Source organism: Psammomys obesus, unplaced genomic scaffold (assembly GCF_907164565.1).
Source record: "Psammomys obesus unplaced genomic scaffold, mPsaObe1.curated_primary_1811, whole genome shotgun sequence".
Taxonomy (NCBI): Eukaryota; Metazoa; Chordata; class Mammalia; order Rodentia; family Muridae; genus Psammomys; species Psammomys obesus.
Window position 1 is genome coordinate 1471774 of NW_026593947.1, and position 24345 is coordinate 1496118.

Consider the following 24345-nt stretch of genomic DNA (forward strand, 5'->3'; position numbering starts at 1 on the left):
CACACACACACACACACACACACACACACACACACACACACACACACCCCACATGCATATTCCCACCAAAACCTACCCACCTGCAAACAAATAACAGACAGACAAACACACAAAAGGTAATAACACACAGACGTGTACAGCTTGGTCACACCTAAGACTTCGGCTGAAGAGAGCTGCAGTTCTCAACAGTCAAATGAAGCGAGATCACACTGACAAAAGGGCAACACACCCTTTGCTCATCAATATCTGTAAAACACGATTGCACTGCCTTGCTGCTAATATCATTGTCTAGATGGAAGCAAGGCCAAAACACGGTTCAAAGTGCTGCTGCTGCCGCTAACGGTTCATGGACTCATGCACCTCCTTCCTGCCCTTTCTGTGGAAGACACACACAAAGCAGCAGAGTTCTCAGAAACGTTTCATAGTCTGGAATATCAGGATCCAATATCGCTTCTGAATCTCAAGCTTTTCCTGGCTTTGGCACTTTGTACCAAGGACGAACATACTTGGGGATCCCTTTCACCTGCTCAGGGCTCTCACAAATGCTTCTGAACTGAGGCAGGGAGCTGCTTCTATGCCAAAGACGGGGGCACAGAATACAAGGAGTTCAACACAAGGTACTGGACTCTTCATCGATTTAAACTGGCGACTTAAACCTAGCACAAGACAGTTAGCTTTCATGACTGACACACTCCGTACCTGACAAACTGCACAGGGATTCACACGATTCACACAGTTGTTCCTGGAGCTATCTGTCCACAGTTAAAGCATATTTGTGACGCTTCAACATGAGAAATAGGAAGCCAGGACACAGTGGATGAAGAGCTGCCATCCATTTTGCAAGTAGCTTTCTACACAGCGTTCCTCTGGTAGTTTGTTTTGTTTTGTTTATTTGTTTTTGAGACAGGATCTCCTACATGGCCCTGGCTCTCCTGGGACTATGTAGATGAGACTGGCCTCAAACTCACAGAGATCTGCCTCTGCTTCTCAAGGGCTGAGATTAAAGGCGTGTACCACTATGCCTGGATTATAGCCCCTATGTCTGACCACATTATAGTCAATCAAAACCTAGGGCTGGAGAGTGTCTCAGCACTTAAGAGCTGCTCCCCTAGAGGACCTGGGTTCAAGCCCAGCAATCATAGACAAGCGTGTGGCGCAGGTATCTGCATGCAGGCAGAATTCCCACACACCTAAAATAAATAAATTAAAAAGCCATCAGATAGCTCACCGAGCAGGAAGCACGCATGTGTGCCTGTGTGCAAACATGGACAGAAGAGAGCTACGAGCCTCCTTGTGAAGGAAAACTTACTATTTCATTAATTAAACAAAACAACTTCTCTGTAGCTACATCAAGTAAAATGCTGGACTCCTGAGTGGGGGAGAGCATTGTGAGTACAGTCTGTTACACAAGCATAGGGACCAGAGTCCAGGCCCCAGTCCCCATGTGAAGCGGAATACAGTGGTATGCAGCCTTAATCCTAGTGCACGTAAGTAAGATGGGAAGCAGGGACAGGGAAGTCTCCAGTGCCAGATGGCTGGGCACACGTGATGGAGGGCCTCAAGCAGGAAAGCTGACAACTGACATGAGGCGGTCCTCTGACCTCCATGTTAACCTAGCCTCCCAGTCCCTAACGTCCCTGTCCTCTTAGCCTTCTCATTTTGTTATATGAACCGCCAAAGAGAGACAACAGCTGCACTGTGCCCGAGTCCCTCTTCAAAGCTCTGAGCCTCTGCAGACGCCAGGAAGATAAGCATAGACTCACCTGCTCTTTGGAAGAGCGCCCACTGTTAAGGGCCCTCACATCCCTGTCTCCCTCGAAGATCAAAGAGAAAGGAAGAAGCTCATTTCAAGATTTTGCTACAGTCAATAAGGAGTTTAGGGGGCCTGGGGGGTGGGGAATGCCAAAGAACCAGAGGGTTGATTAATGATTAGTCTCAAATCCTTAATTTATCAGGCACAGGCTACTGAAAACGCTTTAAAACTTGGAGTTGGACAGACGGTCCAGTGGTTACAGCACTTGTTGCTCTTGCGGGGACCTGGGTTTGACACCCACATGGTGGCGCCACACTTCTAGAGGATTCAGGAGCCCTCTCTGGCCTCCATGAGCATCTGTACACATGTGGTGCACATGCGTACATGCGGATAAACACACAACACACAAAAATCGATCTTTGCAAGGCATCAGTCAAATCTCTGGAAACTCTAATAAGGGTCCACAAATTCTAGTAGTGGTGGGAAGGAAAGAAAGAGCACACGAGCACACACATACAGAGGAAGAAGAAGAGGGAGAGGGAGGATGGGGAAACGGTGGGAGACGGAGGTATAGGGAGGGAGGGAAAAGGAGGGAGAGAGGGAGCGAGAGGAATGGAGAGGATGGAGAGACAGGGTAGGAGAGGGAGGGAAAGGGAGGCAGAGAGGGAGCAAAAGCCTGTTTTATGTTTAGAAATTATGCTCAACTCATTTATAAGGAAGAGTGTCAGACAAGCTTCAACAGGAAAGTGCTGAAGCAGCAGTGTAGACTCAGAACTCATCCAGATCCAGGCAGAAAAGATGCTACAATCCTACCCAGAGGAGTAGAGTGAGACCAACTCTGCCTTGCGAGATTCCCTGGCTTCCCTAGGCTATCCTCTCAAGATGGCCGATTTAGAGGTGTGTGATATGCTGCCCACAGCCAGGCAGCGCCGTGCCTGAGGAACACAGTATGCAGACATACCTACTGCCAGTCAATCTCAGAAGCAGAGATCATACACAACATGATAACCGGAAGTGACAGTTTATCACTTGTTACCTTTGATTTTTAAATATAATTTGCTTTAAATAATGTTTGTATTTTATTGTTTTTGCAATGTGGCTAACTCCACAAGCAGCCAGTTCCAGGTGCCCATGGAAGTTTAAGGGCCTAGGACTGTCTTCCTAGCCATTCTTAAATACTGGGAGAATGTGAAGTCAATTTTCCAAAACAAAATTAAAACCTTCAGTTCCCCCATACAGAATTTGATTTTCTTAAGTTGCAGGCTTTTGAATTTCCAAACAGGCCAATTGCTTTGTCTCAAAGCTGGCTATCACTTCAAGTAAGTCTTTGGGTTCAGAAGGAGATAACACTTCACACAGTGCTTGCTAGGGTACTCAGCAGAGAAAGCTGTTTCTCAGGGCCCGGATTCCCCTCCACTCACCCTCAGAAGAAAGCCCTAACCACTGGAGCTGCCAGCTGCAGACAGAGAACATTTATAATTAAGGTAGCCCGTTGAAGCGGGAACGTCATCTGTTATTTCCCATTAAGTACAGATCCCTGAACCTATCTAGTGAAAGCTGGTGATGGAGGAACAGGAACACACTGGTAGTTATTCCTAAGACTTCAGCAAGAGCTGTGGGCAGGGGCGGGCCTCTTCCACCTCTCCTTGTCTCACTGCGGAAGACAGCCCTGCAGATTCTCAAGATGTTACTGATAGGTGGCAGCCTCATTACTGTGTATTGTGTGGGTGCCAGCTCATGAGCTGCCACTTGGCAAAGGTGGAATGAACCCTCTGCTTCCTAAGGTATCACAGGAGCTGGAATCTCAGAGCAGTTAGAACGATTTCATCCTATAAATATGTATGGGCACTCAATATGCAACATAATGAAGAAAGATCATCAGGAAGAAAACAGTCAGGAGAGCAGCATATTAACAGGAAAAACTACGAGGATGCCGAGGTTCCGGAGGGGTGGAAGGCACACAGTCTATATATTGAAGCTGAGGCTGCCGACAGGCCAACAAGAGTCAATGCAAGTCTCTACTTTCATTTTTCCCCGGGCTTCACCCATTAAGACAGCCCAGCCTACACTGCTGTAAAGGCTATAGAAGATGCTCTGCAGCCTTCAGGTTGAGGTCAGCGCTAGGGCTGAAATATAAGAAATTCCAGGAGACCAACAACTCATTCACCTTTTAGAACTAAAGACAAAATACAGGTAAGGGGCTCAATGCAGGATAACTATTGTGAAAAGCCAGAAGCTGTGTGCATAGTGCATTTTCAACTTTAAACATTGCCTTGCTGAGTATACGGCTGAATTTGGGGGGCAGTCATCGCTTCCTCATTTAACATTAGATACCCGAATCTTATGATATCACCCAAGATGAACACTGACAGGGATTTTGGTGCAAATTCTGAAGAGTCTGGCCTTTTTGTTGTATAGCAGCTATTTGTAAGAAATGATATGCTAAATAACCGTGGCGTATAATTTAGGGACAAAACCAACTGTCAAGAAACAGCCAGGGACTACATCTAATGAAACCCTCACAGACTGAAGTAATAAGTATTAAATTAATCAACATAGCTTAATTGAAGCTCTATCTGTAACATTTTTTATTAGACTTGTTATTAATGAGCCTTTAAATGTTACAACTAACTTGAGCACCGTGTTAAATTTAAATAATGAAGCATTGTTCCCACACACAAAGAACAAACACCACTTTAATAGGCCTTTTTCTCCATGGGCCTTTTGCAGGCAGTGGGAGGAAGAAAGCCTGTGCTTCCTCACCACTGTGGTGTGTTTGGCTAGACAGCACAATGAAGGCCGCTAAAATACCTCAAAATAACCACACCTAAATTGTTAAGAAAGTAAAGATTGGGAGCTAAGAGCAGAGAGGAGACAGAACTTAGGTTTCACCTCAAAGGTGCGCTCTTTGTTAACCTCGCACGCCTGCGGTCGCGTGCCACATATATGAACACACACACCAACGTGCTGGCGAAAGCAGCTGGGCCTCGGCCGTGGCACCCGTGTATTTGCACGTCATACCGCCCGAGCAGGCGTTTCTTGGGTTGCATCAACTCAAGACTACCCAGGACCGTCCTGCAGTTTTTGACTGCTTACCTGAACATGTCCCCCAAGCCTTTCAGCATTCCCTTCTTGGCTTTCAGTTTATCCTTCTCCTTCTCTCGGTCTTTTTTCTTCTCTTTTCCAGGTTTGTCCTTCTTCCTATCTGTCTTGTCCCTTTTCTCCGGGTTTCCGTTCATCTGTCTGTCCAGGGAGTAAGAAGGTTGGTCGCTGGATGTGGACACAGACTCCCTTCCAGATCTCGAGCTTTCCTCTGTGTCTTCTTCCACTTGAAAGGGGGGAGAAAAGAAGATGAGGTATACAGTGAGTCACGGCAACAGAATAAGGACACCAAGTTGTCCGTGGGACCTCCCTTCCCCAGTCTCCTCAGCAAAGGGACCTTCCACTGGCTGGGACCACGTGCAGCAGCAGCAGGGAAGCATGACAGGTGCTATGGTGCACAGGCACATCCTGCAGGCGACGGGGCACCGGGGCTGGGGAGAAAAGCTTTCTGGCTGGGCATGCGAGCATGGCGCTGTTCCCATTGCTACAGAGTCCTCTCCGCAAGGAGAACTAGGATCTTTTCCTTAGGATGCTCAGCCCCAGCAGGATCCTGAGCTCCACATTTGCAAAGGAAAAGCACTAAGCAAAGTGCACCCCCTTTTCTGCTTGTTTCTTCTTGTTTCAAGATCCTACTGACACCCCCACACCTCGCTTTAATATACTGTGGCCACCACTGATGAGCAACAGCCACCTTGACATGAACTTCCAGCACCAAACTTCCTGATACACTCAACAGGTGGTTTCTGAGTACAGAAAAATGGACTATTTCCGGTTTCTGGAGACAACAGGTCTCCAGATTCTCCTTGGGTTATTCCTTTGGACAGCTAACACCACATGGAAATGCTGCTTTACATACTGGCCGCAGTAACTGTCCACATGCTTTGTGTGTGTGCCTGAACATATGTTCAAGTGAGTGTACATGGGTATAGACTATGTATTTTGTGTGAGGAGGCCAAGGTCAACTTCAGGGCTGTTCCTCAGGCACCAGCCATCTTGTATTTTGAGATAGTGCCTGTCACCAGCCTGGAGCTTGCCAAGTAGCTAAATGGATGTCCAGCAAGTCATAGGGGAGCCTCCTGCCTCTCTCCCAGGGCTGAGGAGGGCACACAGGCATAGCACCTGCACACCATTTGATGTTGGCGCTGGGGAGGGAGCTAGCCGAGAATGCCTCTGTGGGCGAGCTCTGAGTCCTGCTCCACCGCTGTAGAGATGGATGGTCCAGGAGAACCTGTGACTCACAACTCACTCCTTCCGGCTTCGCCCTCAGGATTTTGTATTTTAAAGAATGACAACTGTAAACAGTAACTATTAGAAATCTGTTCAGAGATAAAGCCATAACCTTATTTTCCAAATACACACAAAAGAGATTATGTGGGCTTCAGTGACTCGACTCTCAAGGCCATTTCTTTCCAGCTTCAACAAAGAGATCCATGTTCTTGGACTTACAGAAATATGGGGCTAAATATAATATTCTGCAAATCAGGTCAATTGATCAGTCTTACCTGTCTCAGCCTTGGGGCACCAGGGTAGTGATATAAGTACCAAGAGTCTAAGACCAGAGAGGACATCCTAGCATCTCAGATCTCCCCTATTAATCCGCAAAAACCTGGGACCACTTGATGAGCTGACAGAGCCAAGCACAAACAATATTATCCTGCATTGTTTTAGAGGTGGCGATCGTTGAACAGAAGGACAAAAAGCAAGGTAACAAATTCTTGGACACACAGCTTAGAGCAGGAGCCAATATGTATCTTCTCTCAGCAAGCCACGCCCTAGACACACCCGAAGCCTCCAATCAGGATCTGAGGTGGCCGAGTGGTTAAGGTGGCATCCGGCTCCTTCGGAGGACCTGAGCTGGTTCCTAGAACGCACACTACTTGGCTCGCAACCACCTGTGACTAGCTGTAGAAGGACTCAAAGTCCCGTTCCACAAGGGCACCCGCCCACACACGCTCAGACCCATACACAGGTAAAAACAACAGACATACTCATAGCCACCTGACCTAACTTTACCTCCAGGGGAGCTGATACCCCCCCTTCTGGACTTTGTGGGTACTGTCCCTAAACATGCACACACCTACATTCAGACACATACAAATACACACATGATGCCTTTTCAAAGCTATGTTAGTGACCGGCTGTTGGGAGGGCTGTGGCCATGGACTGCTAGGGTCGTGGCTTATACTGGGCTCACCTGGAACACAGACCAGGTACCGCCCATAAAAATGACTTTACAACGGCTGCCCTTCCCCAATATTGATGTTGTCTGATTTTTAGCCGCCACCTTCCTCTCGAAGTTATGGAAGCTTAGCAATTTTTTTCTTGGAGCTTGAGGTTTATCTCAGTTGGCAGAGTGCTTGCCTACCGTGCACAAAACTGGACTCCATTCCTAGCACCACATTAAGGGGTGGTTGTGCACCCATATAATCCCAGCACTGAGGAGGTGGGGTTCAAGACCATACTCAGCAACACAGTAACGAGGCTAGCCTTGGCTACATTAAACCCTGCCCCAAAATGAGACAAAACAAAAAAAAAAAAAAAAAAAAAAAGTGTGTTTCTTTTCCTCTCTGCGAATATACAGATATTAACTGAAGGAGTTTGTTGGAAGAGGCTGGTTAGCATTTTCAGGTAGACACGAAATCTGTAACCTTATGCACAATGCTGAACTAAGGCTGTGATTTTGTGAAGTGCACTCAGGAAACAATGATCCTGGCCAGTTGCCCTTGGCCTTACTATATACGTGTTACTGCAGTGAGACCAATTGAGAAATTGCAGAACTGGCAGAATTCAGGACCCTGGCTCAAACCTCTGACACATGGCTATGCTACCCACTTAGAGGCCACTGCTTCTCCTACCTTTGGGAAATGAGTGTGGTCCCAAATCTGTGACAATTGATCAAATTACCAAGAAAAGGTTCTCAGAAATTTCAAAAGCTAAGTAGACTGGAATACTGCAAGGAACTGAATGGAAGTTGGAGGGTGCTCTGTGAGCCCTGCTTGAGAGCAAACTGTTACTAAAACTCCCATCCAATGCTCAATCTTTCATTGTCACTTCTCAAATGCTATCCATATACATGTGCCTGCTATCCGTTTCACTACTGAAATGAAGCACCACATTCCTCTGAATTCAGAAAAATGCCTGCTCTCCTCCAACAAAGTCTCATAAAATGAGCCATAATCAAGCTCTGGCACAGACTCCCACATGAACTAGCTCTAACTGGTTTCAGGTATATTCCTGGGCTATCACCATTTGAACTATGTATATCAGCAAATAGATTTTATAACCCTCTATAATGTCTGAAACAAAATAAAAAAAAAAAAGAACTCAATAAATGTAAATGATTTAGCCTTCCACAACAACCATTATCATAAATCATGAATGGAGTATGAGTAGCAATATGGTCGGTTTTCTGCCTAATAGTTTTGGCAAGACTTCAGAGGGCATATGTCTTTTCTTGGCTCCACAACAGAATAAACATGGTGCCTTCACAACTCGCTATATGCTGAAGCAACGTTTGTGCCAATTCTTTCCATGTTCAGAAGAATTCTCTCATGTATGTAATCAACTTATTTCCTAAATTGGATGAAACAGAAAGTATTCAATGATTTATTAACTTCGTTTTTGTAATCTCATTTTATAAAATGGAAACTTTACCTCACTTTGGTGCCCCCAGCAAGTGCACTGTTTAAATGATACTTGCACATCTGAGAATTCTTCACTCTTGTTCTAAACATTCAGATTTAGGTAATACCTCATCACAGAAAAGCTGCTGGGGACATGCTGATCTAACCAATGCCTTTGAATGCCAACTAATTAAAAATATTTAGCAATATGGAATTTCATATGTACAAACATAAGATGTTCTTTTTCGGAGTCACATTATATACACTAACTCAGAACAAAAAGAATTTTCCTGCTAGGCCTTGCTTCTCTGTGAAAACACTTAAAAATTTTTAAAAAGTTCCAATAAAATGGTTACATGTGTTTAACTTGTGAAAAACATGGATATGATTCAAGGACACAGGTATCTAAGACGGTAAGATTAAAACCTATGACTGTATATTTAGGACTAGCTTTATGGTCAGGACTATGAAATATTTTATTTCCTTAGGCTGAGGAAATGAAAATTCTCATGTGAACAATAATTTTACAAATAAAATACTAGCAATGCATCAGCAGCAAAGACTCGCTCTGTTCCGCTCCTAGAATAACCTCTAGTACAGACTAATCAAGAATTTATTTATATTTAGATAATGTTCTATTTTAAATGTAGCATAAATATTGTTGTTTTCCACTTTAATCCTGCTCATCTTCACAGGCAGCCTGTATAAAGGGAGATGCCATCTACACTTCTGAACAAACAGATTTTCTGCCCCAGTTCTAGGTCTGAGCCTGCCCCTGGCCTCTTCCTGAGTGACTTCTGTAAAGACAGCACTTGCTCGTCCCTTTTTTAAAAAGGTGAAGCATGAAGCGGCTTATTTCCTTCGGTGTGCCAGTCATTCTGCAATTAAGACAAACCTAATCACCGTGTTTTCAACAGATGCAAATGTGACTCAATTAAAATTCTAGACGGTGTGACAAACCGAGCTCCTCGGCTCTGAAAGGTATCGTGTTAGGAATGGGTCACTGAAAAGTCTAGAAAAGTCTGAGCACTTTCGCGTTAATGGAGAAAATGTCTGCGGCCTGAGCTCAAAGTTGGAGAATGAAACCTTTGTCTATGAAGACTGGACTCCCACAGGCCCAGTCCCAGCACGTGGTGACCAGCCATTGTTTTCTCTCACTGAAAACCAGTGTGACTGCTGCTACCATAATGAGCTCTTGCTTACTCAAAACTCACTTCTCTTTTTCTGCTTCCCTGTAAACTCAGACTGTGCCCAGAATGTGACCAAGTTCCAAAGGTTGATTCATTAAGTTTAAAACCAACAGCAGCAGCCATGCCCTCGAAGACATGGGAGAGCAAGGTCATTTGCACTAGGCATGGCCTGTCACATGGAATCCATCCCTGCGGCTGGGCACAAAAAGGAAACTGCGAACGTACTTGAGGACAGAGGAGCAGGAATAAAGACTAGATCTCGGGTGACACTGATGACCTGTGGGCGGACAAACCCGAAGCTGCCTGCCTGCGGAAAACACTGCTTCTCCTCATCACTGAAGCTGTGGAGTCAAGTTTGCTATTAAATGCAGTATAAGTCAGACTTTCAAATAGCTGTAAAATATCTACTGTTGTGTATCAAAATATAAGTCATTATAGTCAATATCCTTTAGGGCAGTTCTGAAAATGTTTCCAGATTTAAACAAATTGTTGAAGATACATAAGCAGAGAAATACAAAATTGAAATTATAACTTTTTTTTTTTTTTTTTTTGAGACAGGGTTTCTCTGTGTAGCCCTGGCTGTTCTGGAACTCACTCTGTAGACCAGGCTGGCCTCAAATTCAGAGATCTGCCTGCCTCTGCCTCCCAAGTGCTAGGATTAAAGACATGTACCACCACAGCTGGCCATTAACACACTTTTATATGCACTCAGGCACTCTCTGCCAAGGGCAAGGGTAAAGAACACTGGTTGAGAGAGATCCTGAGTCTGACCCACTTCTTCTCATGTAGGAGGATCTGCACAGGGAATAGGAAAGCCTCACCATCAGAGCCTGGGAAAACAGAGGATCAAATACAAAGCTCTCCATGGCCGGCTCAGCTGCCTCACAACCATAAGGATGAAAATGAAGGAGGAGGAATGCAGGCCTGGGACTATTGGTGACATGAAGACACAAATTCAATCCTAGAGTCTATGTTTTAAACAAGGCCACGTGCTTGCAATCTCAGCTCTGAGGACAGGGCAACAAGATGTCCTCAGAGCTCACTGACAGCCAACTTTGGTGAGCTGCAGGTTTAGTGAGACCCTGCCTTAAAGAAAGGTCAGAAGACGACGCTGATGCTACCCTCCAAGCCTGACACTCACATACACATGCGCCCTCTCCCCTCCTCCCTTCTCCAAGAGAATTCTACTAAACTTGGCAAATCAACTGTCCACCAACTTTCTATGGATGAGTGTGAGATAAAAAAAATGCTGCAACAGAGATCACCAAGGACTGGACTGCATGGCCACCAAAGCCTTTGCAGGAACTGAACACTTTGAGAACATAAATATTATCAGTTTTTGTTTTGGCGATTATTTTGTCTTCGGGAAAGGAAGAAAGATGTCGGAAGTGAGCAGCCAGTGAGGCAGATGGCGTCAGAGGATCTGCTGCTCCGGGTTCTCTGACTTCTAACATAGTGCGGAGCTCTTGGCAAGGGAACATGTTCCTATGAACATGGTAGGGGTGGACCGGGGAGCACCATGTTCAAGGCAGGAAGAAAACCTCACGAAGCAGCTCTTGTGAGGTGTGTAGTGGAAAACTAACCAACAGAGGCTTGATGTGGCAGCACACGCCTGTGATCTCAGCACGTGAGGTCGGCCTGGGCTACCTGAGATCCTTTCTCAAACACACAAACAATAACAGACAAAACAAAGAGCCTATGTTGTGGCTGAGAGGGCACAAGACATGAAGGAAACAGGCAACAAAAGCTTGTGCTTCCACGGAGGAGAGTTAAAATGACCGACCGCAAGACTCTGCTAAAACAGCTTACTTCACTAAAATAGAACTTTTAAAAAAGGCTTAAAGCACAGGGCGGAAGAACTGACTTTCCAAAGAGCTCAAGACTTATACCCAAAGATCATGCATGGTTCATGGATGCTTTAGCTTCTAAACTTATTTCATTCATCTTCCACACAGTGTGGGCGTGATGTTCCCAAAGACAGTGGCAGACTGTCCCCTGCACGCCTGCCATCCTCATCCTGTGTGCCTTGCTGGAATAGGCACCATGAGGCCCACACACTCAACTCTTGCAGGCTCATTCTTGGTGCCCAGATGACTTTCACACTAGCCATGCATCATTCTGCCCATAGAAACAATGTATCACAACAGTAAAGGCTTCTCAGTCACCAATTCTTACCAAGTGGAATATTTGTGAAGTTCAAACGTTGGCGGCACTCAAGACTCCACTGTGGAGCCTGTCATTTAAGACTAATTGAGGACAGTGGGTACAGACCGGCTGGAACAGGACTGGTGCAGGGTTTCCCTTGGAGCCGCATAAACATGACACAGTGTATACAACTTTAGCATCAGCACTTGGAGGTTAAAGAAAGCAGCTTCGGATATGCAAGATTCTGTCTTCAAAATAGTTTGTTTCTATTTTAAGCAATACATAAATATATAAATAAATATGTATAAGTATATAAAACATATATATTTACATATATTTACATATCTATATCTTAACCACCTACAAATTACTATTACTGTGTCAGAGAAGACATTTCAGCCACTGTTCAGATTATAAATGAATACTCAGCACTGCGAAGGAGAAACAAGCCAAACAAAGGCTATACTAAAAATGGCATATTCTATGTAACAGAGTTTCAGAAACACAAGTAGAAAGTTGGTTGTTTGGGGGAAAGGCTCTTGAAGGAGGACAGATGGGGACATTAGTACTGGTTGATTTTATGTCAACCTGACACAAGCTAGAGTCATCAGAGAGGAAGGAGCCTCAGGGGAGGAAATGCCTCCGTGAGATCCAGCTTTAAAGCGTTTTCTCAATTAGTGATCAATGCAGGAGGGCCCAGCCTATGGTGGGTGGTGTTGTCCCTGGGCTAATGGTCCTGGGTTCTAGGATAAAGTGGCTGAGCAAGCCAGAGGAACAAGCCAGTGAGCAGCTCCCTCCATGTCCTCTGCATCAGCTCCTGCTCCAGGTTCCTGCCCTGCGTGAGTTCCTGTCCAGACTTCTTTCAAAATGGAAGTGTAAGCCAAATAAACCCTTTTCTCCCCAACTTGTTCAGATTTCATGAGGAGAAATTAAGGCAGCATGGTAGCACAGTGGCTGTGAAGGCAGGACGGTGGGGTCTGAGACGGAGAGCCGCATCTTCACCCCTCACAGCGTGTGCAGGGCTGAGCAGTGAGCTTAGCTTCCTCCTTAACGGCCCTGTCAGCAGCTGCTTACCCAGGTGCCGCCCTGTTCCTGTGTAAGCACCGCCATCCTTTCTGCTCCTGCATCCACACACACCTACGCGTGTGGAAGCCAGAGGGCCTCGGGAACTTGGGGATGCTGAGATGTACCACCACTCCAGTACCAAAGAGGGGAGGCAAGCTCAGGTGGAACCAGAAAATACAGTCACTGGGGAGGGTTGACAAGCACGCAAGAGCAGTCACAGTGCCTCATAGGGGATCCCTGCCAGCAGGAAAAGGGGCCACGTTATTCCTGGTGCACGTTCTACCCCACCCACGGAGCCTCTCCACCACTGCCACAAGGTTCACACAGGCTTTTACAAAGGGTCCTCACAGGATGACTTGCCTAACCAGAGACCCTTTGTATAGACAATGGCCCTGTTTTTGTTTTGTTTTTTTTAAATTCCAGGGGGATGTGGCATTTTCATTTCAAAAAGTGATTAGAACAGTCACACAAAGGAGTGCCTTCCGCCCTGCTCTAGCCCACCTAGGCCAGGATGCAGGAGAAGAGCAGAAGTGACAGAAGGAACTCCTCCTTTGAGGAGGAAATGAGACCTTTGACCTGTCTTGCGCCAGAAAGCAGAGGAACCCTTTCTATCCCTGCTCTTCCATGAAGGTGGTCATCTCCCGCGCATGGCTTTCCAGCAGTCACGCATTCCTGAGTCTTTGGAAGGGATTCAAAGATTCTTATGGTGCACCCAAAGGCTAGTACATGCCAGGCCCCATGTGGGCACAGCAGAAAGAGCTACATACACTAGCCATGCTGTGAGTTCATAATCTCACCCCCCCCACCCCGCCCCGACTTTCCTCCATACTAGCAATGGCTGAGAATGAAGGATTGAAAGGGACACAAGGTAACTTCCTTTGGAAACTCCCCAGAAGGTGTAAGGGATTGGTAGGCAGAAGATCGATGACAGGCAGAGGAGGAGAAGTCTGGGAGGATCTTCTGCTGCCCAGAAGCTCAGCACAGCTCACATATGCAGATCTGGCTACCCAGATCTTAGAGGTCACAGGGATTAAGGAGTTTGATCCAAATCCCACCCTCATGTCCCCATCAGAGCCCATCCTATTCCTTCACGCAATGTCAAATAATAAACATCTGAAATGTCCAAAGGCTGCTCTCACTTTTGACCCCAGCACCGTGGTCTGACACACGTAAGCTCAGGACTATGAAGATTGCAGTGCTGTGTAGCAGCAGGTACAGCTTTCAACACACACCGCCGTGCTGAGCTCTTCCAGAGCCAGCAACCCGTTTTCTTCCCCTTGAAGACAGGCCAGTGAAGACATGTTACGAGCCGCCTCCTCCTTGGGAAAAGGTCTCTAGGGTTCCCGGCCAGCATCAAATCAAGCCTACCTACCGAATGACTGAGGTAGCACACACTGCCACGCTCAGTCTGTGCAGTGTTCGCTTACACAACTCATGACCTGATTCATGTCGTTCAACATTCTGCCCACTTACCAGAGGATTGTTCGGTTACATTCATTGTCTGCATATGTGTGTGTCTGTGCTTGTGTATAGGGGGTACTATATAGCATATGGAGGTCAGAGGGCAATGTGTGGAAATCAGCTCTTTACTTCCAGCTTATGGCTCCACCTGAGGTCATCAGGTTTGGTAGCACAGACCTCCACCCACTGAGCCACCTCTCTGGGCTCCTGGGTGTCATTTTAAAAGAGGGAGAGTATGTACGAAGGATTAAAGGCAGATGTCCACACTGGTAGAGAAGGCTAGAAGCTGATCTGGAATGTGACATGGCTGAACTCGGATGGGACTTTTACAAACACCCTTTATCAAAGACTTGGCTCCATGCTGTCGATACCAGAAGGAAACCTGACACCTTTGGTCTACTGCTGCATCCTGGGCACTGCCATCTGCTGTTCACACTACCCTGCAAAGCCACTGTGCTGCCCAGCTCTAGGCAGGAACTTCAGAGCCAGGAACTAACACACCTCTTTGCTCTGGCTTTCTAAAGAAAATTACAGAAATTTACTCTATTAACAAATGCAAGTATTTACGGATAAACAAATTACTAATTATCATAAAATTGTTTGTTCATATAAAAACTTATTATAGATCATATAATTTATTATAAATATTTATTTAATAACAAATAAATACAACTGTTTATTAATAACATGCTAACTGAGAGGGTGTCTTTTGCTCACATGCCCTCTGTCTCCTGTTACACTTTAATAGGAAACACATCATGTGAGAAAAATGAAGTTCATAAAAAGATCAAAAACACATTAACCAGGACAAACCCAGTATGATTACATGTAAGCACTATGTGCTGATGGGGCCAAGTGCTCCACCCTTTGTTAGATGCATACCTATCATTTTGAGGATCTATAAGCAACAGCCAATAGCGTTTGGAAGAACAAGGCTCCGGGCTCACAGTGGAGAGCCTGCAGCAGTGGCGGCTACACTAGGAAACGCGTTCTTCATCTGGCAAGAAAAGGATGCATCTCTTTGAGATCACAGGCCCACTATAGTGCAAAACAGTCTAGATTTAGACAAAGGACAGGGTTTGGGTAGATATCCTGTCCCTGATTTTTGCTTTGCATATTACATTAGTCAGGAATATTCATGTCCCTAACGTATTACATGTTACAGGCAAAAACTTAGGCAGTTTCTCTTGAAATCCCCCCAAAAATGCATTGTTTATTTAGCACTCTCCTTCCCCAACCCTATCTGCCTTAGGAGTGTGTGCTGGGAGAAAGCAATCCAAATGTGGAAACGAAGTCATTCACGCTCCACAGCAGCGCTCTCTGGTCTTGGATGCGACTTCACACTCTACAGCCCACAGCTTTCGTATTGATAAGTCACATGATGGTCACATTTGGTGTTAAAATCTCAAATGTAGCCTCACTTCCTTCCCCAGGCTCCACACCGCATGGCCAGGGGGTTTAAATGCTATCCGCACAGTGTGATTAACCGCACAAGCAGCTACTGTGCAGACCAGAGCTGCCAGCCACAGAAGGCTGTCAGACAAGGCAACAATTAGGCTGGGGCCGTAGCTCACGAGTACAGCACTTGCCTTGAGTGTGTGAGGTCCCAAGCTCATCCCCGGGACCCGAAACAATCAATCAAAAATGAAAATAAAAACAGGTCATGGAGGGGCTGACTGTGACAGCATTCAGTGCGCACGGAGGGACACACCACAGGAACACACCACAGGAACACGCCGCAGGGACACGCCGCAGGGACACACCGCAGGAACACACCGCAGGAACACACCACAGGGAAGCCCAGGCTTCCATACAGTTTACACACTAACACAAACATGGCTCAAAGACTAAACTGTAAATTAGCAACTGTGAAATGAGCTAACCAACTGCATTTGCCTGTACGATTCCCAAGTTCTTTATCTTCTAAGGAAGTACTTCCCTTATTAAAATATATATATATATATATATATATATATATATATATATATATAGCCCCCCAGCCACACACTTACAAAGGACAATTTCTCCTTGATCCATGAAAAACAGACTGCTCACTCATACTAAACCATGACTCTCAGTCAGCTTCGCTTAAAGTGTTTAGTAGTTTGGGAAAAAATACAAAATTATATACTGTTGTTTTGGTCCAAAAATACGTTTTTAAAATAATAAGCTATTAAATGTATTTATTGCCTATGTCATTTGGCAAACAATACGCAGCAATTGTTTTCAAACGTTTTAGTGCATGAACTATTGAGAAACCCAGATTTTATATATATAATAAATATAAATCCAAATTTTATACACACGCATTCACACAAATACACACACCCAGGATTTCTGAGATAGGGTTTTGCTGTGTAGCCCTGGCTAGCTGCCCTGAAACTCACTCTATAGGACAGGCTGGCCCCGAATCCAGAGCCCCAGCACCTGCTTCTGCCTCGTGAGCACTGGGGTCAAAGGGGTGCACCACCACCCAGCCAAGAGATACTTTTTTAATGTGAATGTTATCCATCGACATGCTCCAACATAAAACTCAGGTTTCAACAGAAAATCGCATTATAAAAAGGAATAAACCAACTTTATGGTGAGACATTATATTTTCAACATACGTCTATGTTTTCCAAAATAAGTCAGTGACAACAGCGGGTTTTGTCTGTCTGCTCCCCTGCTATCCTCCACTGTGACTTTAATACTGGCTAAACGGACAACTCCCTGCTGGGCGTAGCGGCACAGGAGCCCCCCTTCCTTAGCACTGGAGGGGCCGAGGCAGGGGGCCAGGTTCAAGGCCACCACCTACCGCGCCGCAGGCCCCAGGCTGAGAGCACGGACAGATGCCCCGAGCGGACCCTGCAGCCAGGACACTCACAGGTCTCCATGCCTTCATCGTCCTCGTCCGCCGCGGGCTTGTCGTAGGACTTGTCGATGGCTGCCCGGAAGCTCTCGTTGCAGCCGCGTCCTCGGATGATGCGCGGCCGCGGGCGGTGGAAAGGGATGTTCCCGTTGAGAGTCACCTCAGCGACGGCAGTCTGCAGGCTTTCCAGGGAGCTGGACTTCTTCAGACCCAGGGACGGTCCCACGTCTCTGCTGGGGGAGCCTTGGAGGGTCGGAATGATACAAGGTTAGAGGGACGGAAGCGGCAATTTCAGAGCCAAGTATCTAGGCGCTGCGGAACCCTGCAGGGCTAAAGTTATTTACTGCCTCGGTATAAGTGCTGGAACGTGGGTGTAAAAGAACAAACAACATGCGTTAATTCTGTTTTTCCACAAACATATTAGTTTTTGTATCTATTTCCATTTGGAAAGGTTCTAAATCATTAATTTTTATCTTAAGAGATAAAATCTTTATTTATCAAGCCATTGTCCAATGTAATACACACATAAACAAAGACAACAGTAATCAATAATAACATTTAAGATGCAGAGGCAGCGAGGCCCTGCAGGAGCGTTTCTCTGCGGTCTGGAGTTATTAACAGCAGAAGGTAGCCATCATCACTGTGGAGGCTACATCCACTCACCACCACCCTAACAGACAAAAGCGGCCCGAGGACTGTGAGCTACATACAGAGGGCAGGACAGATCTGAATGGACAAACCACAGAAGGGCTTCTCTCCCAGAAGAGACAGAACTGTTGACACACTAGGGAGTTAAATTGTTGATTTCTTGAAGATCCCAGGCAGCAAGGCTTGGGGTACCAACCGCACCAGGGTTAGCAGCAATCACAACTGTTTTCCTTAAGCCAGGGAGACAGCTCCATCCATCACTGTCTGACCTGGCCCACGGGGGGAGTCAGCAGTCTCTAATGAGTGACACCTCCACCTGGGTGGGCCAGGTGACAGGCCTGGCCCCTCACTCATCTTCCTAAGAGGACGGATGGAGGAGCAGAGGGTAGAGACACTCACGTTTCTCTCCACGTGGGGCTCCCCACCATATGCTGATCAATAATTAGGAGGTAGCTTCCTCGTGTTACTACCTGGAAGACACACGGCGGGGCGGGGGCTCACCACAGCTCAGAGTGATAAGACAAGGAAAATTAACTGCAAGTGTCAACGGAAGAATTAACCTCTGATGCTTCATCTCTATTACATATTCCCCAATTTTCACCGTGGGATAGCAGTGCCCAGGGAGGGAGGGATGCTGAAATACAGACAGACAGAAGCAGGCACGATTTTCACAGTGGAAAAACATTCTGGAAGTTATCAGTCTCGGGGGCAAATGGTGCAGTTTGCGTGCATCCAATCGCTTATTTTGTAGCCAATGTGCACACTGAAATTTTCCTCCAGGTAGCACCACGCCACTCCTGCTCTTCACAGCACATGCCCGACAAGTCTTACGTTAGTCCTGAGGGATAAGCCACAGCATGGAAATCGAACCATATTCCAAAACAAAGGGGGTGACGTCAAGGAACCAAGATTCCACCTCCACGTTCTCTAGAAACAAGCACCGGCAAAAGCTCATTTCTGAATGGATCCTGCCCATGAGATCTCAAACCTCCCTCTGTCCGTAACTGGCTCATGTAAAACAGGTATTAGCAAATGCTTCCCAAGGATGTCAGTTCCTCTAAAGGCATGTGTGCACACATGTACCCCAACAGTGATTTCACACTTCCTGTTGGAAAGCTAGCTGAGACTTTAATGTACTCAACAAGAGATGGTCTGAGGGCCCTTCAGCATACAGCAATTCTGCAAAGACAGATAAACATGCAGAATAATTACATCAGCAACAAAACCCCACAAAGGCACCAGGCTCCATGTCCCTCAGCACGTGCAATTAACAGTACAAATAATTTAAAGCTTCCTTCTCTGTACTACAACCCCGTAACTAACACTTCAGCATGATGCTGGTAACTGTGAGTACTGTTGTTGCCTGCTGGAAATCTGCACGATGAAAAGTCAATCTATGGCGGGATCAGCAAACGAATCTGGACCTGTTACTGGAACACAACCTCACCCACTTATTAAGATTTATGATAATCTATAATATGATCTGTGGCTACTTTCAAATCCACCAGTTTCCAGAGACCCTTGGCCTAAAATAGCCCAAATTGCTTATTATCTGGTTCTTAACAAAAAGTGCTCACTACCTCTATAACACAGATATCATAAATGGAAGAAGAAGCTTTAAGAATTCTGGGTTGGAGCCATAGCTCAGGGACAGAGTGCTTGCTAGCAGGCACATGGGCTTGGCTCTCGAGTCCTGCTAGCATGGTGTCATATGCTCAGAATTTACTGTGATGGACACAGAAGGGGTCGCCTGTAAACGGGCAAAGGCTCTTCACCATTGCATGAAATGCAGAATCTTCCCATTCTGAAACATTTTAAGGTTCTCTGCACCTTTGCATCCTTAATATACTCTTAAGGATCCCATGGTCTCTCTATTCTTTTTAAAGAAAGTGCATTCTCTGCAAAAATAAATACAAGATCCCTAAATCCACAAGTCAAGGACATCACACACACAATATTTTTCTTAGAGCAGTTTTGTGTGTGATGGCTTCTGTGCTGTACCCCAGGCTAGAACTGTTGCTCTGCTCAGTTCTGTTTTCTTTTTCTGGGAGAGAGGGTCTCATTATGCAGCCCTGGCTTGTCTGGAACCCAGTAAGTAGACCAAGAAGATCCGCTGCCCCTGCCTCCTGAGTGCTGGAATTAAAGGCATGCACCACACCTGGCTTCCAAACCTGCCCAATAATAAACATCCCTCTTGGAAAAAAAAAAAAAAAAAGTCAGTGAATGAAGGTGTCTTCTACAAAGGGGAAAAAAAAAATCTGTTTTCATTACAAGTGGCTTAAAACAAGACAGATATTTATGCCAAAATTTCAGCATGCCTTGTCCAAAAGCTCTGAGCTAACCTGTCAAAGAATCCAAACAATTCTGAAACGAGGAAAGGAAAGAAACTCTACTGAAATTGTTCCGTGAGAACACTGGGCGGGGAGAATACGGTCTACAGAACTTGCCAATGGAGATTAAAACTCCCAAACCAGAAAGCAACCTGATGTCTTTGTAGAGCTTGTCCTAGAATCTTCCATCTTAATTGTGTGCATGGGACAGAGGCACACACTCAAAACCAGACAATGCCCTTCTCCTCTGAGACCTAACACATGATGAAAATATGAATCCATGCCAAAGTTATAGAATGTTTTCAGTTAAAAGGCTGTATGTTATTTAATTTTCTTTTCCTCACAGTGGGTTTATGTGTTTCACATAACTAGAGAACACACATCACATTGCAAAGGTGGGATATTCAGCCCAGCATAACACTTCTTTACACACTGAAGACAACTAACTCAACACTAACTTCTACCGTCCGCATGTCACCTGCCTAGACTTGTTATATAGTTCCACCGCAGAATTTCAATGAACTTTATATTTTATCAGAAAAAAATAGCTACTTAGTAAGATCTGAAGCTATAGTTAATTGCCCTGAACACAGCCAACCTTATAATTTATTGAATGCAATTTTATATGTAACATTTACTTCATAGAATATGGTAACGCCAAGAACATCCACAATAATCTTTATGCATGTATGTAGAACACACAGGCTGAAACTAATTACTACAGCAGGTTAAAAAGGCAAATTAAAACTAATACGTGCTAAGTGATATAATTACATTATACTGGATCCAGAATAATTAAAACAAGATTCCAAACTACAGTAATAAATGCTCCACCACACACAGCACACTGCCTAATCACCTTGCCAGACTCCGCTGATTATTTTCATGTGGAGATATAAAAAGTAAGATACTGGTACACGCGGCCCAGGTGGCCATTATTTCTATGAAATGGTTAAGCAGTAAATTTAGAACAGGTTCCAGGAGCTAACGAAGCCGTATGTGTCGTATAGTTCAAGCTGATGTCAGGGTTAACACTGAGCTAATTCCCGCATCTGAAAAGGATGCAGAAACAATACAGGCTCGTCCACAGCAAGCCCAAACTCTGTCAGCTAGTGAAGTGTTCATAGAGCAGAGCGGCCCTCCACCTGCCGAACGCTGCAACCCTTTAGCACAGTCCCTCCTGTTATAATCACCTCCGACCACCAAATTGTTTCTTTGCTGCTTCTTAGGTGTAATTTTGCTGCTGTTATAAATCATGAAGTAAATATCTGATAGGAGGCCTGTGGTGGCCATTCGGCCCCTAAGGGGTTGTGAGCCACAGGCCGAGGACTGCTGGCACAGGTGATGCTGCTTTTCAAATAAAAATCAATACTTTGAGCACAGACAGTAATTACAGCATCACGTTACTAAAGAACTCAGATGTTTCCTTAGGATTCGGATTTTTTTTTTTAAGAAAATCACTGAACATTCCTATGCAAGTAAGATGTAAAAAAAAAATCTCAAGTTGTTTTTAACATTGTAAAGGGAGTCTATTCCATTCCATCTGTTACACATATCGCTGATAAATTTCTAATAACAACCAAAAAAATGTATTTTCTCCTGCAATTCGATTTCCCATAAGGAGAGCATCTGACTGAGACTGGAATGCTGGTGCGTACATGAAACAGGACTGTCCGCTCTGTAAGCACGAGAAGCTCCTTGCACCATGGTTTCTATGGCAACCGTCTGACTGTCCATTCTTACCTGCTTTCTGGTCATCCACTGTATTGAGTTTAGTCTCGTCAGCTACTGTTAAAAGGGAAATGTAGAAGGTTAGCCCGGTTAGTCCCGAAGCCCAACATGCTTCAACCCTCCCCCCAGCTCTGACCGTTAGAGCACAGCTCTTAGGCAATATTCCATGCAAATAAAATGAAACATCAAGCAAACATTCATAATCAAAACTGAAGGGAGGAAAAGCAGCAGCAGCTCATGCAGCAGGCCAGTCATGTCATCTGACAGGCGTGTTATTTTTATGTTAGTGTGCCATCATCAGCAGAGGCAGTGCGCTGCCTGATTTCACATATATACACACGGATCTGGCAAATTAACGCTTTCAGTCTTTAAGTCCAAACAGCCACCAGAAAACAGCATCATAAGTTATGATTGATTAACAAAGGTTTTTTTTTTTAATTTAGTTTATACCTTAATTAATTGAATTACTTTTGGGGGTAGAGACACTACCTGATTGTTTAACTGAACCACTATGGCTATTTTCTTCCTCTCGTTTGCTCCCAAACGCCTTCTGGAATACATTCTTTCCAGTTACTAATCTGGTTCAAGGCCACAAGAAGAAGTCTTACCAATTAGCACTTTAAAAAGAGCAATCAAGGAGAGCATTGGCACCTAAGCCCCAGACATGGATTGAGATAATGGTTTCTCTCCAAACGTTTCTCTAGTTAAAAATCCCACCGAACATAATCTCAGAGGATACTGCTTCTCAAATGGGCGAAGTACTGAGACAACTCATTTTGAAATGAAGCTATGAGGGTCCAGTGCGGGTTTGCTTCCTTCCTCTCCAAACCACTTCAGCTGTTTACCGTGTCAGTGTGCTACACTGAGGAGGATGGCTCTCTCAAATGCAAGGCAAACTAATTGTTGCAAAATTGCCACATTTTTTATTTATTTTCCCTGTTGCTAAAAATAAATAGACGAGTTTAGGACCATCAGTTTCATCCTGAAGCATCCAAACCTTATTTAGATAAAGAATCATGGAGATTGTACTCACTACCTAAATCCATGCTTTTTGATTTTCGTGTTTTAACGAAATCCAATTGAGTGGCATCTGAAAATTGCTTTGTGCGTTTTTCTGACATACTCTGGCGTCCAAATCCTTCTCGTTGAAAAGCAAGAACCGGGTCAACATCTGGACTCAAAGAGCTGAGGTGAAGAGAAAGAAAAAACACGGAAGTATTTATTAAAGGTAGAGACATTCAATTTTTGGAAAGATCATATACCTTTTATGCATGAATAGATGCATATTACTTAAGGATTTAAACTAAATACACAATATACCTCATTTTTAAAAGGAACCTGAATAGAAAGTAACACAAAAATTAAAATTTGATTGAAGATTAAAGTGACCGAGTGGGTGTAATTTTTCTTTACTTCCCTCTGGGTGTTTCTTCATTGTGTTTGATGAGATAGAAATATTTCTGTTATTGTTTAAAATGAGTCTGCTACCTGGCAGACACAGGAAAGGCTGAATATTTGACAAGACTTGCCTGATACTGTGACCTGTGGCTATACACATTGCAATTCAGCAATTTCAAAAAGGATGTGTTCTGACGGAAACTGGCCAAGAGGCCAACAGCTGGACAAGGTGCAGTCGCCGAGAGGTTCTGCACACCCTTCGCGCAGTAACACAGCATCGATCCCTGTTCTCCACCCATCTAATATGCAAAACAGATGCTGGGGGGCACACAGGGAAGGACTACCAGACTGAAGGAGGAGGGAGAAGCACGGCCACGTTCGGACGACATTAGATTCGGGTGGCACCAACACAGTGGCTCAGGTGACAGGCAGGAGGTGATAAGGGATTCTTTGGTGCTTCTCTACAAATCTGTGACTGCTTTAACAAGCACTACTAAATGCTCCGACCCAGTCCCAACTATGCCAGAGGCTCTTCCTCCAGGCTCGACACACCAAATAAACACACACAAGTACTCTCCTGCGTGGGACAGAGCCAGCATGCCTTCCTCGGTGACACTATGCTGCTGGTGGGGGTGTCACGGAACCATTAGGAGGCAGGGCCTTGCTGCTGAAGGAAGGATGTCACTGGAGGCTGGGATTTGAAGAGTCTACAAATTCTCCCAACTTCCACTTCTCTCCCTGGCTATGTAATGGGTGAATATGAGACTCCTGCTTCCTGCATAGCCTGCCTGCTCTCATGCTTCTTCAGTAACAGGTTTGCCCTCTGCAACTGTAGACAAAATGAACTTTTTTCCATAGGTCGCTCTTGGGCATGGTATCTTATCACAGTGAGAAAGACTAACACACCACACCCCTCAGCGAACTGACAAGTCATGCTGGGCTGTGAGGGGGCCAAGTCTACTGAAGCAGCTGAATTTACCATCAACTTCCACGTGTTTCTCTGCTGGCAAGCCACAGCAAACATGCACTGTATTATGAAAAATAACAT

At 45.2% G+C, this 24345-nt stretch overlaps 1 protein-coding gene across 10 annotated transcripts in view; it reads right to left on the minus strand.

The window, feature by feature from the left end:
- The window catches only part of Pard3 (par-3 family cell polarity regulator), a 416186-nt gene that overhangs the window by 161915 nt on the left and 229926 nt on the right, over window positions 1–24345 (minus strand). For 3 of the 10 annotated variants that reach the window (XM_055617584.1, XM_055617578.1, XM_055617586.1), the window contains 4 exons: window positions 23023–23084; window positions 21912–21956; window positions 17206–17433; window positions 4850–5081 (listed from right to left, as the gene is read on the minus strand). In XM_055617584.1, coding sequence (XP_055473559.1) covers window positions 4850–5081; window positions 17206–17433; window positions 21912–21956; window positions 23023–23084 — 567 coding nt within the window. Of the gene's footprint in view, window positions 1–4849; window positions 5082–17205; window positions 17434–21911; window positions 21957–22932; window positions 23085–24345 lie in introns of all 10 variants that reach the window. The other 7 variants (XM_055617581.1, XM_055617579.1, XM_055617585.1 and 4 more) reach the window with 3 other exon arrangements.